We start from the raw sequence: 16,073 nt of genomic DNA, 5'->3' as shown, positions 1-16,073 counted from the left end.
ATCGTATGCCTCTACTAATGCTAATGCTAACATTTGAAGTGAATGGACGGATGAAATGGAAAAGTTGTTTTCTTTTTTTTGGCCAATACTGTATAAGCTTGCTGCCTTGCATCATATTCTTCTTCTAATGCTAATGCTAATACTATGTTAATGTCAAAATAAATATGCAGGGCCACACTTATAAATAGGCACACGAAGTGTTAGCTTTGGGCCTCACAATAGAGGGTGCTGCTGTATTTGAAAAATTTTAAAGCGATTTCTTTTTTTTTTTTTTCAGATCTAAACTAGGGCCCACTTGTGCCTACCATGTAAACAGAGACAGGTGAAATTTACTGAAAGTGTGGATGACTGATTTATCTGAAAGAACAGATTAATTTCCAAAATAAAGAAAAATCACTCTCCCCTAATTCTCTAATAGGGTGTAACAGTAGAACACAGGCTGACCATGGCATATTATCCATGTCGGGAATATGCCTTAATCTTTTTCTCTGGCTATGAACACAAGAAAGCAATGACAAGCGTAACTTCTGGGTATAGTATGTGGGAGAGGTGGTTGTAAATGTATTACTAACAGTAAATTGCAGATTGTTAATTCTTTTAGCTCTTAATTCATGCTTTCTACAGCAGCAGCTTTATTGCTTAAAGGCCCAAGGTGCGAACAATGCGTACCCAGCCTCTCTCGAAATCCATTCGTTATATGGAAATTTTATTTGCTCTGCAGAAACTATTTTAATTGGACCACCCATGGATTTGAGAATCTATATAAGCAGTGACCTGAAAACTGTAACATTTAGTTTAATTGTTGATGTGCAAAGTTAAAGTGTGATACGTAGGCGTGAACACACTGAAGTAAATATAGGTATATATCTACCTCTCTGAAAGTAGTCTTGTAGTTCAATAAATTTTGATTCTGTCGCAACAGGAATTTAAATAACAAATCTATGTAGTTTCGTTATCTATTTTGACTGTGGCATACATTTCCTTTATTGAAAGCATTTTGTTTTCTTGCTCTTAAAATATGAATCGATTCAAGTGTTAATTTTTTATATCGAATCGTTATCAGTTATATTACTTTTAAGCTGTTACTATAATCTCATTTGAATTAAAAATCTGAAATTGTCAATAAACAACAAATTAAATGAAGCAGTAATTAAAACAATGATATATTAATATTTAAAAAAGGCATTAATCATAATAACCGCAGCAGCTGAGCCAAAGAAGAAAATGTTTCAAATATTGAGTATATGTACAATATTATTAATGATGGATTTAGATCGACATTTCTGAACGTCGAAACAATTCTGAAAATATTTCTCACAATTTTTTTTTTTTTTTTTTGTCCTCGCCTTTTCCCATTATTATATGGGGGTCAGTGTTTATATTGTTTTGGCATGCAATTTTTACGGCTGGATGCCCTTCCTGACGCCAACCCTCACCCTTTATTCGGGCTGAGGATATGCGGTGGTCATTCCCTGACCTTCCACATCCTCCGTATTTGGTGGTCACAGGCTCGAACCCAAGTCTAATCAAGAAGCGTGTGCTATGCACTACAGCTCCTGCCCACTTGGTTATGGAGGCGCCATTTTTCTCACAATATCTGTGCCAAATGCAAGCAGGGAAAGGTCATTTTCTGTTCTCAAACGAGTAAAAAACTATTTGAGGAATAGTTTAATTCAAGATAAAATGAGCAATTTGTCATTGTTATTTATTGAATCTGAACTAGTAAACAGCATTAATTATGATGGTTTAATAGATATTTTTGCCAAAGCAAAGCCAAGGAAAAAATATTTATGCACATTAATTGTATGAACTCATAATTTACTATTGCATTACTGTTTTATAATGCACCTGCTATCATTTACTGCCAACAAAACAAGATGTGGATGTTTTTATAATATTTTTGTAACACAATTTTTGATATTATTTATATATGCAAGTTTTTTTGAGTTTTTTTTTGGACTGGTATCCTAAAAGGGTGCCCCGGAAGAGCACTAACTTGGGCTCCGAGAAATGTAAATACAGCTCTGTAGATATGGGAAGATAATGTATGTCGAGTTGAAAACATATATGGGAAGATAATGTATGTCAAGTTGAAAACATACATGGGAAGATAATATTAGTAAATTAATAAGAGGAGTTTACCTCAATATAGTACGTGGAACACTTCCGTATGATACCCTCCAGAAATTAAAACGGAAAAAACGAAAAAATCGACAACTTACCGGTACATTAAAGTAAAATATAAATAATTAAAGTAAAATATAAATAATTAAATAATCAATTTAACACAATTCAAAATCAATTCAAAACAATTAAAATTCAAATTAACGCAATTAAAACAATCTAACGAAAATATTCAAAACGATTTCCCTTCCTTCCCCGACATCCCCCCCACAAACACATAACGCACTACCACAGAATATGTCAGCTAGTTCACGAACACCCCCTCACCCAGTATCCAACGAACCAACATATCAACAGGTTACAAATCTTTCCTCGTGTACACTATCGCAGGACCAGATTTCACTCTTATCCAAAGGATTAAATTATAATTTACCACCTCGAAAGCTGCCAAAAAAACAATGCGTAATTGATATTGAATTTGGACTTCGTAGTGTTCCACAAAAAGATGTATTTATTCAACAAGTTAACCAAGTAGTAAATAACATAAAAGAAACGCGACTTCCTAAATTGAATACACATGACAGTTCAGCTTTACGAGAACTTCGAGAAAATAAGGACATTATTATACAGAGGGCAGATAAAGGAGATACAGTGGTAATACTAGATAAACATGATTATATTAATAAGTTAGATTCAGTTGTGTCTGATACCTCCACTTATCGTGAAGTGGACCCGGCACTGTTTACCAATTTGGTAAATCAATACAATAAAACGTTAACCACATATCGTAAAAACGACTACATTACTATGGTTCAGTTGAAGGAATTGAAGTCCAGAACATACAATATTCCTGCACTTTTTGGTCAGGTAAAATTACACAAGCCTGGATTTCCGATTCGACCTATTGTTTCCTACAGGAACTCGGAATTTTCAGCCTTAGCCACACATGTATATAATATTATAAAACCTTTTAGACAGGTTATACAATTTGGGATTAAGAATTACGATACATTATTTAATAATCTTAAAGACTGTAGACTCGGCGACAATGAGAATTTATTCTCATTAGATGTTACCTCATTATATACGAATGTAAACGTTGAATACACGTTAGATATTATTTGGGATATGTTAAATAAAAACTCGACACCGATTAATTATACGAAGCTGCCCATTAAGGAAATTTTTCACTTAATTAAACTATTAGCTGAGGCTAACTACATCACCTTTCGAGACAAGGTGTACAAACAAATTTTTGGATTACCAATGGGTTTGAGCCTGAGTGGCTTAATGTCAGAGATCTATCTCTCAACGATTGAGCAGATACATTTGACACCTTTTCGTCCCCGTATCACATACTATGGGAGGTATTTAGACGATGTTCTAGTTATTACTGATAGTAGTACTATCCAAGACATTTTACATTCGTTTAATAATATTCATTCTAGACTCAAATTTACATTGGAAAGGGAAGATACGGATACTAAGTCATTAAACTTTCTAAATTTCACGCTTACCCGTGACTCGAACAAAATACAATTTAGCATCTATCGAAAACCCACAAACACCGGTATGCTTCTTCATTATAATAGCTACCACCCGTTCACCTACAAAAGGTCGATTATCTTTAATCAATTTCTAAATGCCTATAAATATTCAACGACGGATTCTGCTTTGGACTCAGAAATACAAATATTAACTAGCAGATTCTTGAACAGGGGTTATCCCATTAACACAATAAATCGAATTAGGGTACAAGCTAAGGATAGGATAAAAAATACTACACCAATCAACAATAGGAAGGGAAATCGTTTTGAATATTTTCGTTAGATTGTTTTAATTGCGTTAATTTGAATTTTAATTGTTTTGAATTGATTTTGAATTGTGTTAAATTGATTATTTAATTATTTATATTTTACTTTAATTATTTATATTTTACTTTAATGTACCGGTAAGTTGTCGATTTTTTCGTTTTTTCCGTTTTAATTTCTGGAGGGTATCATACGGAAGTGTTCCACGTACTATATTGAGGTAAACTCCTCTTATTAATTTACTAATATTATTATCAACGTAGAACATATTGAGTATTACAGCTCTGATTCATACTATCTAATGGGAAGATAATGTATGTTGAGTTGAAAACATATATGGGAAGATAATGTATGTTGAGGTCAGAACAGATATGGGAATTAAAATTTTTATTTTATATACAAAACTTTATACTGAGACAACTGCATCTACTTGTGCCAAACTCGAGGCCACTTTATATAAAAATTTTTGCATCTTAATACAAATCTTTCTATGACATAAATATTAAATATACATACACAACTAATTTTTATCAGCTCGGAAAAAATTATGCTGTCATTTACTTTTTAGAACAAAATTATAAAAACAAATAACCTTTCTGAGTCAGGCGGAGATCTGCATTATCAGGCCGTAAATAAGCCCTAAACTCTGATCTACTGGTGAACATGCGGTATGGTTCATTTGTCCCAAGGGTAGTAAGTTCATCAATTAACACTCCAATGTAACCCTCTGTGCGAGTAATGGTGAATGGTTGCTGTGCCCTTACTTTACAAGCTGCATTTATACCAGCAATAATACCCTAAGGAAGAAAAAATTGCAAAATATAAAATCATACATTTTATGAACTCTTAACTTTCTGGTATCTTAATGAAATTCAAGGATTGATCTTACGAAGAAAGGCTTAAATTTTGCAAATTAAAGTGTCTGGAGACTAGGCACCTGCGAGGTGATCTGATTGAGGTGTATAAAGCCTTGAATGGTTTGAGCATGCTCAATGCTGATGGGATTCTTCTTCTTGCCTGAGAGGCAAGAGGAAGGCAATAATCACATGAGAGGGCATAAATTCAAATTGAGGAAAGACAGAGGTAGGATAGGTGTGCGGAAGTTTGCCTTTAGCCAGCGGGTAGTTGGTTGGTGGAACAGACTTCCATCCTTTGTTGTGGAAGTTGATAGCCTAAATAAATTTAAGGCTGGGCTGGACAGGTAATTGGAACGAACGGAGGAGTGAAATTAGAGCGGTTTTTTTAAAAATTTTTTTATTTTTTTGGCCGATGCTACATAAGCTTGCTTTCTTGCATCATATGCCTCTACTAATGCTAATGCTAATTTCTGAGTGAATAACTTTAAAATAAGAAACCATATAAGTTAAATGTGCTGAGGTTCTGGAAATTTAATGTTAACAATTTTGTAAATACACTGTAGACCCAATATAAAGCAGCTGAATATAATGCAGAAGTGCTTATAAAGTGGTCAAAGGCTGGACCACAACCGCCCCCCCCCCCCTTTTTTTTTCACATGCTTCAAATTTGATTGATTTGCGATTTGTTCCAGAGCATTTACTAGTAGTGAACATTCAGAGTTGCTGATTTTTTACAAGCCTCATAGAGTAATTAGCACAATTGTTTACAAAATTGTTATATCTGTAAACATGATATCCTGCAGATAAATTTTATACCACTTTTAATTTCTTTTGTTGTTTCAGTTGTTTTAATGCCTCATTTGCCTTTGTATTAGGCAAAAACAACTCAAGTTGGAGGCACCTGTGACTAATTTACAGAGACAGTCAAATAATAATTCTCTTTATTTTATTTAACTTTATTTTTGTTTTTATTTTAGTGACTGAACTGTGGCTTTAGAAGGTAAATTCAGTAATGTGAATAAACTCAAAATAGTCTGGAAAGAAGAAAGAATGGTAAAGTTTACATGTGCTGTTTGGAAATTGGATGTAAGCTTACTCTACATATCATTAGTGTGCGTTTTAAAATTTTTTTCTTTTCATTCATTTTTAATAAAAAAAAAAAATAAGAATGTCCATGGAAAGTTCTTAAAAGAAAAAAAAACAGAAAAGCATGGTCGGTTCAAGAAAAGCTAGCTGCACTGGACTTACTAAAATGTGGAAAGATGCAAGTGGCATCTTGACAAAAGAGTGTGGGAATCCACTCTCGGGGATAGATAAAAGATAAAGCTAACTAACTAAGGCAAGCAACAAGTGACTTTGATGCTAATGAAGATTTTCAGCAAGAGCAGCTTAAGACAGCAAGTGATAGCCCCCTGAATAAGGCAGTGTTCAAATGGTTCATGCAAGAACATGCAGAAGGAACCCCTATATCTGGTGAAATTATCAAAATGCACCTGAGTCAAGCTGAAAAACTGAAGAAAGACTTAGACAACCAGCACAGAGTACCAAGAAAGAATTCAAAGTGAGCAAGGGCTGGCTCAGCCATTCGAAAAAGAAGCATGGAATTTGCTAGGTTGCAATTTCAGGTAAAACTCAATCTGCAGAGACCAAGACTGCTGATGACTATCCATCACAATTAAAAGTTATCATACAAGAAGGTGGGCAGAGGCGCCTCCGTAGCCAGGTGGGAAGGAGCAGCAGTGCATAGCACACGGTTCTTGATTAGACCGGGGTTCGAGCCCGTCACCATCAAATACGGAGGATGCGGAAAGGTCAGGGAATGACCACCGCATATCCCGGAGCAATATGCCCTTAGTTGCTAATGCTCCTAAAAACTAAATAACAAACAAGAAGGTGGCTTTGTTACAGAACAAATTTACAGCTGTGATGAAACAGGATATTGTTAGCCCGTGCTTCCCAATAAGACACTAGCTTGTAAATCTGATGAACAAAAGGCACAGGGCAAAGTGATGAAGGACAGGATGATATCACTGTTTTGTGTCAATAAAACTGGCACAAAGTCAAACCCCAGTGCGTAGGAAAATCGAGGGCACCAAGGAGTTTTCACCACAAAAACATGCATGCATTAGCATTTTTATATCACTACAATAAGAAAGCATTTTTATATCACTACAATAAGAAAGCATTTTTATGTCACTACAATAAGAATGCCTGAATGACACGAGAGATTTTTCATAAACTTTTTTATAAACTTTTTGTGCCACCTGTGCATGTGCTCATTTAAGAAAAGAAAAATATGGAACTTAAAGCATTTTGCTGCTGGACAACTGTCTTGCCCACCCTCCTGCAGAAAACCTCATAAGCCATGATGGTAAAATAAAGGTGAGCTATTTTCTAAAGAATATGACCTCAAAGATCCAACCTTCGGATCAAGGCATTATGTCAACCTTCAATAAGCACTACAGGAAAAATTTAATCCAATGAATAATTCATGAGTGCATCTTATGATACAGATGCATCACTGTCAAAGATGGAAGAAAGGGAAGAGGTGGTCCTCGGTAGGAGATATGGCCACCCCCTAATGTTGATGCAGACTTTGCACCGCCTGACCATACTTAGAACAATGTTGTTAATAAGTCCTTGCAGTAACATCATCCATTCCTCTGTCAGCGCCATCTTCAGTTGGTGAACATTTTCTGGTGGGTGTGGACGTGCCGCGAGGCATCTCCCCAGAGCATCCCATATGTGTTCGATAGGATTTAGATCGAAGGAACAGACAGGCCAATGCATACAAACAATGTCCTCCCTTTCCGATTGATATGGCAGTCGGTTCTCGTCCGGAGAGGCATTATCTTGTATGGACATACACAACTCCAGATTGGAAGGCGGTACCGTAACCGGTGCATGCTACTGTACTGAGGTAATTCTTCCTCATGTGCATCTGTTTCGAGGTGCCATTGGTCCCAAGTTCACGTTTATGGATGATGACACCTCAGAACAGACGCACATGAGGAAGGATTACCTCAGTACAGTAGAGTGCATCGGTTACGGTACCGCCTTCCTGTATCCCTTTTTGTGTATGTCCATCCAAGATAATGACTCCCCAGATGAGAACACCTCGACCCATATCGATCCCTTTCAGTGATGTTTGTTTGCGGGGTGATACTGTGTGCCAACCTCTCACCAGATTAGCTGATGTCCAGAATCGCTGCTGAGACTGAATCTACTCTCATCAGTAAAGAGTACCTTACCGCATTGCACTGCTGTCCAGTCCTTGTGTTCAATGCACCACTGTAAACCGTGTCTCTGATGGGCATGTGTTAAAGAGACAGCATACTGGCCGTCGGGCAAACAGTCCACCTTTGTGAAGTCTCCTGGCCACAGTAAACCACGATATCCTGCATCTTGTGCAGCTGGTTTGGAATGGATCCTGCTGTCTAGCATCAGTCCCTCTTGGTCTGTAGGAGTATATAGCGGTCATTATTGGGCGGTTGTTTTTTGTGGACGACCACCACTGGTCCTTTGTGATCAGCCGTATCTGTCATTCTGAAGACAAACCATGCACATGAGACGATGCTATGGGTGATACTGTACTCTGCAGCCACATTCCTCACACTTCGGCCTTCCTCGAGCTTCCCAATTATTCGACCCTGGATAAAGTCATCCAGATGTTGTCTACTGGCCATTTCGTTGTCTGTAGCACTGAATGAAACCAATCGAAAGTCTGTAACAATCGTGCTCACCACTCGGTAATTTGAACATAAATGCTGAGCTGCTGCTTTTATCTGTTTATGTGAGCCATCTCATCAAAATTAAAATTTTTGCATGTGCACCAGCTTTCTACTGAACAGCCACAGTTATGCAAATTGTCACAGGCTGTTTCGTTTTATTTTGTGGTTGTAACCTTTAGAAATAGTGTTGGTCCTTAAGTCTTGCACACCAATGTATGATGTTGGATTTCTACAACAAAAACTTTAACAATATAATGGAACTGGAAGAGCTTGCCAAAGAATTTCTTCTAAAATGAGGGATAAAAAACAAAAGAAATGGGTAATTCGATGTCATTGTGGAAATGTCACCCAGAATTTGGAAAAACCTACAAGGCCAACAAAGAATCTAAGGTGGCTGGACCAGCCATAAATTCAGGAAATTATTTCCTGTACAGAAGTGCTTAGACTGTCATAAATATGGCCATACTGCCAGAGACTGCAGTCATAATTCCCCTGTCTGTGGCCATTGCACAGTCACTGGCCACGATTACCTTTGTCCACCTTTGTGAAGTCTCCTGGCCTCAGCTGCAAAAACATGAAAATGAGTGGTCTAGATCAAGTAACTGTAGCCCAGATAAGCAAGCACTGACTATGACAAACATTTTAACAAAAACAGCAGACCTGTCTATCCCACGGAAAAAACTGAGGAAGCAGGCAGTCCTCTGGTGGTGCCCTGAACTGACTGTACTCAGGAGAAGGGTGCACCAGGTGAGGAGAAATTTTCAAAGAGCCAGAACACCATGGCCACAAAATGATGCACTGAGAGATTTTTATAGAATTCTCAGGAATCAGTATACAGCCCTCATAAGAGACAAGAAAAGGAATGCTGGGGGCACTTGGTGGGAACCACTAGAAACAATAACTCTTGGGGAGTTGTCTACAGAATAGTGACCAACAAACTGCAAAGAGGAGATGTCTTAGAAACTACTGTCAAACCAGATGGAACCTCAAACCTGTATTGGGTGGACTTTGTAAATAACATCGTAGACAGTATTATTCAGTATTATTATTATCCCCAGTTTTGGTCATCATTCCCCCACCCAGCTGGACATTATGACAATGCCAATATTGAACCTCTGTTTATATACCAGACTTAGAAATAACACTATCTAAAACCAAAAACAATAAATGCCCAAGTTTTGACCTCTTAGAGGTTGAGATTATCAAAAAATTAGTAGAAATAGCACCAGACAAATTAATAGCACTATATAATAACTGTATGACAGAAGGAATATTCCCAAAAACACGGAAAAAAAGCTGTATTAAAATTAATTCTAAAAAACCCTGAGAAACCCCCTACTGATCCCAAATCATATAGACCAATAGCCCTACTCCCTGTACTAGGGAAAATATATGAAAGACTAATATATAGCAGATTAGCTCAATACTACATAGAAGCAGGTTTACATTAGAACAATTAGTATGGCTTTAAGCAGGGCAACTCTACGGAGGATGCCACGCACCACCTACTGACAACAGTTAAAAACTCAGAGGAGAAATATATGCTGGCAAACACTATTGACTTTGCCGGGGCATTTGACTCACTCTGGTGGTCTAGTGTCCTTATCAGACTCTGCCAGACAAATGCCACACAAAAATTATATAAGGTAATAAACAGCAACCTTACAGACAGAAGTGTCTCAATGCGCACAAGGTTACAGAAATTGTGAACGAAAAGACCGAATAAAGGCTGCCCGCAGGGTTCAATCCTTGGCCCTTTCTTCTGGAACATTGTTCTGGATGAATTTTTGGCCTTGGATCTGGGCCTTGTGAAAAGCCTGGCCTTTGCAGATGACATGATTTTCCTTGTAAAAGGTAACACGCAAGTGGTTGTACAGCAAAGATCAAATGCCGTCCTCTTGCAGCTGCAGGAGTGGGCACAAATGCACATGCTCAAAATATCGCCTGAAAAAACCAAACAAATACTTCTAAAAGGCAATTTGGACATAAGAAGACGTCCACAAATCAAAATTAACACAACCACTATAAAAATGGTAACAGAACTAAAATATCTTGGAGTGGTCTTTGATTCAAAATTAACTTTTTACCCCCATTTAATCTACTTGGCGAAGAAAGTGAGAAATTATGCAGGTATGATTGCCAGGATCAGTCGAGCAGACTGGGGACTCAAAAGAAAGACCCTGGCAATCATATACCGTGCAATGTTCCTACCTGTTATCACCTATGGAGCTGGTGCAGGGTTCACCCACCCGGCTGCCTCCGTAGCCAGGTGGGAAGAGCAGCAGTGTGTAGCACACGCTTCTTGATTAGACCGGGATTCGAGCCCATCACCACCAAATACGGAGGATGCGGAAAGGTCAAGGGAATGACCACTGCATATTCCCAGAGCAAAAGCCTGGCCTTTGCAGATGACATGATTTTCCTTGTAAAAGGTAACATGCAAGTGGTTGTACAGCAAAGATCAAATGCCGTCCTCTTGCAGCTGCAGGAGTGGGCACAAATGCACATGCTCAAAATATCGCCTGAAAAAACCAAACAAATACTTCTAAAAGGCAATTTGGACATAAGAAGACGTCCACAAATCAAAATTAACACAACCACTATAAAAATGGTAACAGAACTAAAATATCTTGGAGTGGTCTTTGATTCAAAATTAACTTTTTACCCCCATTTAATCTACTTGGCGAAGAAAGTGAGAAATTATGCAGGTATGATTGCCAGGATCAGTCGAGCAGACTGGGGACTCAAAAGAAAGACCCTGGCAATCATATACCGTGCAATGTTCCTACCTGTTATCACCTATGGAGCTGGTGCAGGGTTCACCCACCCGGCTGCCTCCGTAGCCAGGTGGGAAGAGCAGCAGTGTGTAGCACACGCTTCTTGATTAGACCGGGATTCGAGCCCATCACCACCAAATACGGAGGATGCGGAAAGGTCAAGGGAATGACCACTGCATATTCCCAGAGCAATATGGCCTTAGTTGCTAATGCTCTTAAAAACCAAATAACAACAAACCCGCCCGGCCATAGTAAGAAACAGGAATAAATTAAAATCGATACAAAGGACAATACTTCTCACCATTACCAGAGCATGTCACACAGTGAACACACCTGTGCTACAGTTGCTGGCCAGAGCTCTCCCACTTTGCCTGGAAGTAGCCAAAAGAGGCTTGTATTACAGACTTAAAAAGGCATACCCACAGAATTTCTGGGGATAGCCCTTGATACACCAGCACCTTCAATGCTGAAATAAAAAGAATAGCCACAAAGCTCCATGAGCTATGGCAAACAAAATGGGATCAGTAAACCAGAGGTCCAGTTACCAAAAGGTTTCTACCATGAGTGGAAATGGTCAGCCCAAAGCCGCCTAAGTGGTATGCCCCTGGACTTTTTACAACATTCATATTTGCAGGTCACGGCTCCCTAAAGGCAAAACTAACCTCCCTAGGGCTGACTGATGACCCAAATTGCACCTGTGGCAAGAGTGAATACTGGGCACACATTCTATATGAATGTATAAATTTATGACATCCCCCAGATTGGCCCCTTTCCAAGGGAAGAAGAACATCTATTCATTATAGAAGAGGAAAATTATAAAGCTTTTACAACCTTAACACAGAAAGAATTTGAAATGCACCGAACAATCCAAAGAATGGCAATTCAGTCCCCTGGAAATTAAATAATAATCAATAGTTAAAATTGCCCACGTCTCCCACCACGCCCAGACGATGACCTAATAACTGTCAGGACAGCAGTATTCTGTGCCCTGACATGACAAAACCGGATTGACCTGGGTAGCATCTAGGATTACCCTGCCATGAGTAGGAACCTAGGGTCCCCCACCAAATAAGTAACCATGTGGGGAGCAGCCAGGGAAGCAGATTAGCTGAAAAATATCAGTAAGCTGGTAGCAAGAGAATGCAAGTAGAATGAAAAGGCTGGTCACTGAGTGAAAGAGTGAATTAGGAATTATGGTAAATGGGAATAAATGTCAGTTTTGGTGAATGAAAGATGGACCCAGCACAAAGGAAAGAGAGTGAATGAGTGTTATGGTGAATGGGAATAAGTGGAAGAGCAATTGTAATTGGCTGAAAGAATACAAAGTTAATAATAACTTACACCACTTTATATATACTAACAAACATTTACTAACAACACTAATGCTGCATTCTCCCCTGGCCTGCACCACAACTGAAGAATAATAGTAAGTCGAGGTGCCTAGGGAGTGCAGTGCAGAAAGCAAGAGTCGAACAAATGAAATGAAAGCCAGAAGAATGAATGAGAGTGTAAGTATGTGAGAAAAAGAACACAAACCATAAATGTTAAAGTTAAGTTCACACTAACCCTGGTTTTAATCTTTTATAATCTTTCTTATTTAGCTTAATTATTAAGCATCAGTATTTAAATTACATTACACACCATTGCACCCCCCCCCTGGTGTGTGAGAAAGAGATGAATGAGTGACTGAAAAAAAAAATAAATAAATAATAAAAAAAAAATACATATATATATAACCTAACAGGAAAAAAAAAAGTATAAAAATAGAATGCAAGTAAAATGAGAATGCGGATTATGAATGAAGTAAATGTGTGTCTCTCCCCCCACCTGGTGGGTTCCGCGCTTCCAGCTAACATATTCCACTGCCAGAGCGGGATGGGCAGTTTGACCTTCCTACCGGATTCGACAAGACATGAACCTAACAATCATCACCGATGAAGACATACTGCTCCTTTGCTGCCAACACGCCATTTGGCAAACTGAACTGGGTACTCTTCCCTTTAAGACCCCATCCCCAGGCAGGGGAGGGAGGAAACAGGTATCTGTCTCCCCCCCATACTTCACCTGGTAGGGCTCATTCCCACTGACCTCTTTGAGTGATGGTACTCTATCGTCCTCATCCTTCTACCTGTCTCCTCCCGGTCTCCAGTCTCTCCCCCCACCCCCCCACCGACTGAGTATGCCCCTAACACTGCTGGCAAATTCTAATCAGTGTCAAAAAATTCAACTGCTTTCTCTTTAACCTCTTTCAGCCTTTCCAATTTCTAGTGTTCACCTCCCCCCCTTTTTTGGACTTGCCACTGAAATCCTCGAAAAATAGGTGGCAGGACCTGCCAGAGTACTTAAATAATCTACTGGATGCCTGACCTGTCTCCTCATGGCAAAGTGTGGTCAACAGTGGGTCCCAATAGGGGTCCAATGGCTAAATGGTCAGAGAAGCAACAAAACATAACACTACACAACAAACCACTCCCCAAACACTTTTTAAATCTCTGTTCTCCACAGGGTTCTGTGTCACTTACAAAGAATACAACACAGAGATGGGGGGAACCCCTGGTGCCGTCAGACAACTAACACACTTTACACCAGTGTATGATTGCTTTTAATTAGCCCCTATACCAGTTTATGAACAGCTCCAATATGGCTGCTGCAACCATTGCACCATTAAAACCTTAATAGCAACAATAGGCAAGACTTCAGTTATAGCTTCAGTTATTAGACAAGACTTCAGTTATAGCTCGGACACAGCATGGTTTTGTTAAGGGGAAGTCTTGCCTGACCAATTTGATTGGATACTATCGATCTGACTGAAGACTGCTGCACAAATTGGAGCAGTGTGACATTGGAGGCAAATTGCTGCTGTGGATAAAGGGGTGGCTGAGGGGGAGAAGACAGAGAGTGGTAATCAATGGACACTGCTCGTCGTGGACTAATGTTATTAGTGGAGTCCCTCAGGGCTCAGTGTTGGGTCCATTATTGTTTTCTGTATTCATAAATGATATTGATGATGTTATATCAAGTTTAATGTCGAAGTTTGCAGACGATACAAAGGTAGGCAGGGTTGTCAAGGACACTACTGACACTATGCTGCTGCAACAGGATCTGGAAAGGTTGAGCAGATGGGCTGAGAGGTGGCAAATGAAGTTTAACATTGACAAATGTAAAGTAATACATATGGGAAACAGCAACCCCAGAGCAATGTATCAACTCTGTGGTACTACACTGACAGTGGTAGAGAATGAAAGGGACCTGGGGGTGGTTGTGCAGGCAGATATGAAGTTCTCTGAGCAGTGCAGACGGGCTGCAAGAGTAGCTCATGGTGTATTGTCAATGATATATAGGAATTTTTCTAGCAGGGATAAGGAGGTGATTATTCCCTTGTATAAGGCAATGGTCAGGCCACACCTAGAGTACTGTATACAGGTCTGGAGGCCTCATTTCAAGAAGGATGTAGAGCTGCTGGAACGAGTACAGAGAAGGGCAACAAGATTAGTGAATGGAACAAAGGGGTGCTCTTACGAAGAAAGGCTTAAGTTTTGCAAATTACAGTGTCTGGAGACTAGGCACCAGTGAGGTGATCTGATAGAGGTGTATAAAGCATTGAATGGTTTGAGCATGCTCAATGCTGATGGGATTCTTCCTCTCGCTCAGAATAATCACCTGAGAGGGCATAAATTCAAATTGAGGAAAGACAGATGTAGGATAGACGTGCGGTAATTTGCCTTTAGCCAGCAAGTGGTTGGTTGATGGAACAGACTTCCATCCCTTGTCGTGGAAGTTGATAGCCTAAATAAGTTTAAGGCTCAGCTGGACAGGTATTTTGAATGAACAGAGGGGTGAAGTGGAAGTGTTTTTTTTTTGGCTGATGCTGCATAAGCTTGCTTTCTTGCATCAAATGCCTCTACTAATGCTAATGCTAATACATATATATAACCGATATTAAGTTTAAAATTAAAATCAAAACATATGCCAAGAGTATGGCAAAACTGTTGAGCAAAAATTTAAACATAATTGTTAAATTAACATAAAGGTTAAATCAACAGGGAGGGGAAAGTAAAGGTAACAAGACTAAAATTGTAGCCGAAAGTCTCAGAATAATTTAGAAATTCAATTAAAAAAATAATTAAAAATAATTCCATTTAAAATTTAAAATTAAAGCCAATTATATAGAATTTATCGGCAACCCCAGTAAGGTGCCAGTTCCAAGATATGTGAAATATCACCAATAGAGACTAAACAAACTACGAAAATAAAACAAAGTAACAAAAATAATAATACTGCCATCTATATCTTTTTACTTTTTGCCTATATAAGCTGGTTAAGCTTACATTGTGTCAGTGGTGCAGCTCTGCTCTGGAGTGCTAGTCTGTTCTATAGTTTATTTTTTGCTGCCTAAGGACCACTGCTATTCAAATCCTCTGCACCGGTGTATCGATCAGAGGATGGAGGGGGTGGTTTGGTCCTTTGGCTGGTTCGCCTTTGCGACGATTTGTCTAGTGATTGAAATGCAGCGATTCCATGACCATTATTGGCCTCGTGGTCCTCTGTCAATATAGGGCATAATGGTCAGTATTATTTTTGTTACTTTGTTTTATTTTCATGGTTTGTTTAGTCTCTATTGGTGATATTTCACGTATCTTGGAACTGGCACCTTACTGGGGGTGCCACTAAATTCTATATAATAAACTTTAATTTTAAATTTTAAATGGAATTTATTTTTAATTTCTAAATTATTCGAAGACTTTCGGCTACAATTTTAGTCGTTACCTTTAC

At 38.7% G+C, this 16,073-nt stretch overlaps 1 protein-coding gene across 4 annotated transcripts in view; it reads right to left on the bottom strand.

The window, feature by feature from the left end:
• Positions 1 to 16,073, bottom strand: part of LOC150085171 (5-taurinomethyluridine-[tRNA] synthase subunit MTO1, mitochondrial) — a 421,026-nt gene that overhangs the window by 277,669 nt on the left and 127,284 nt on the right. For all 4 annotated transcript variants that reach the window (XM_090373908.1, XM_090373907.1, XM_090373910.1 and 1 more), the window contains exon 12: positions 4,528 to 4,732. In XM_090373908.1, coding sequence (XP_090230034.1) covers positions 4,528 to 4,732 — 205 coding nt within the window. The remainder of the gene's footprint in view (positions 1 to 4,527; positions 4,733 to 16,073) is intronic.

This window comes from Mastigoproctus giganteus, chromosome 5 (genome assembly GCF_048544385.1).
Source record: "Mastigoproctus giganteus isolate SK-2022 chromosome 5, ASM4854438v1, whole genome shotgun sequence".
Classification (NCBI taxonomy): Eukaryota; Metazoa; Arthropoda; class Arachnida; order Uropygi; family Thelyphonidae; genus Mastigoproctus; species Mastigoproctus giganteus.
Note: the sequence above shows the minus strand (reverse complement) of the source record. Positions and strands in the feature narration are given on the sequence as shown.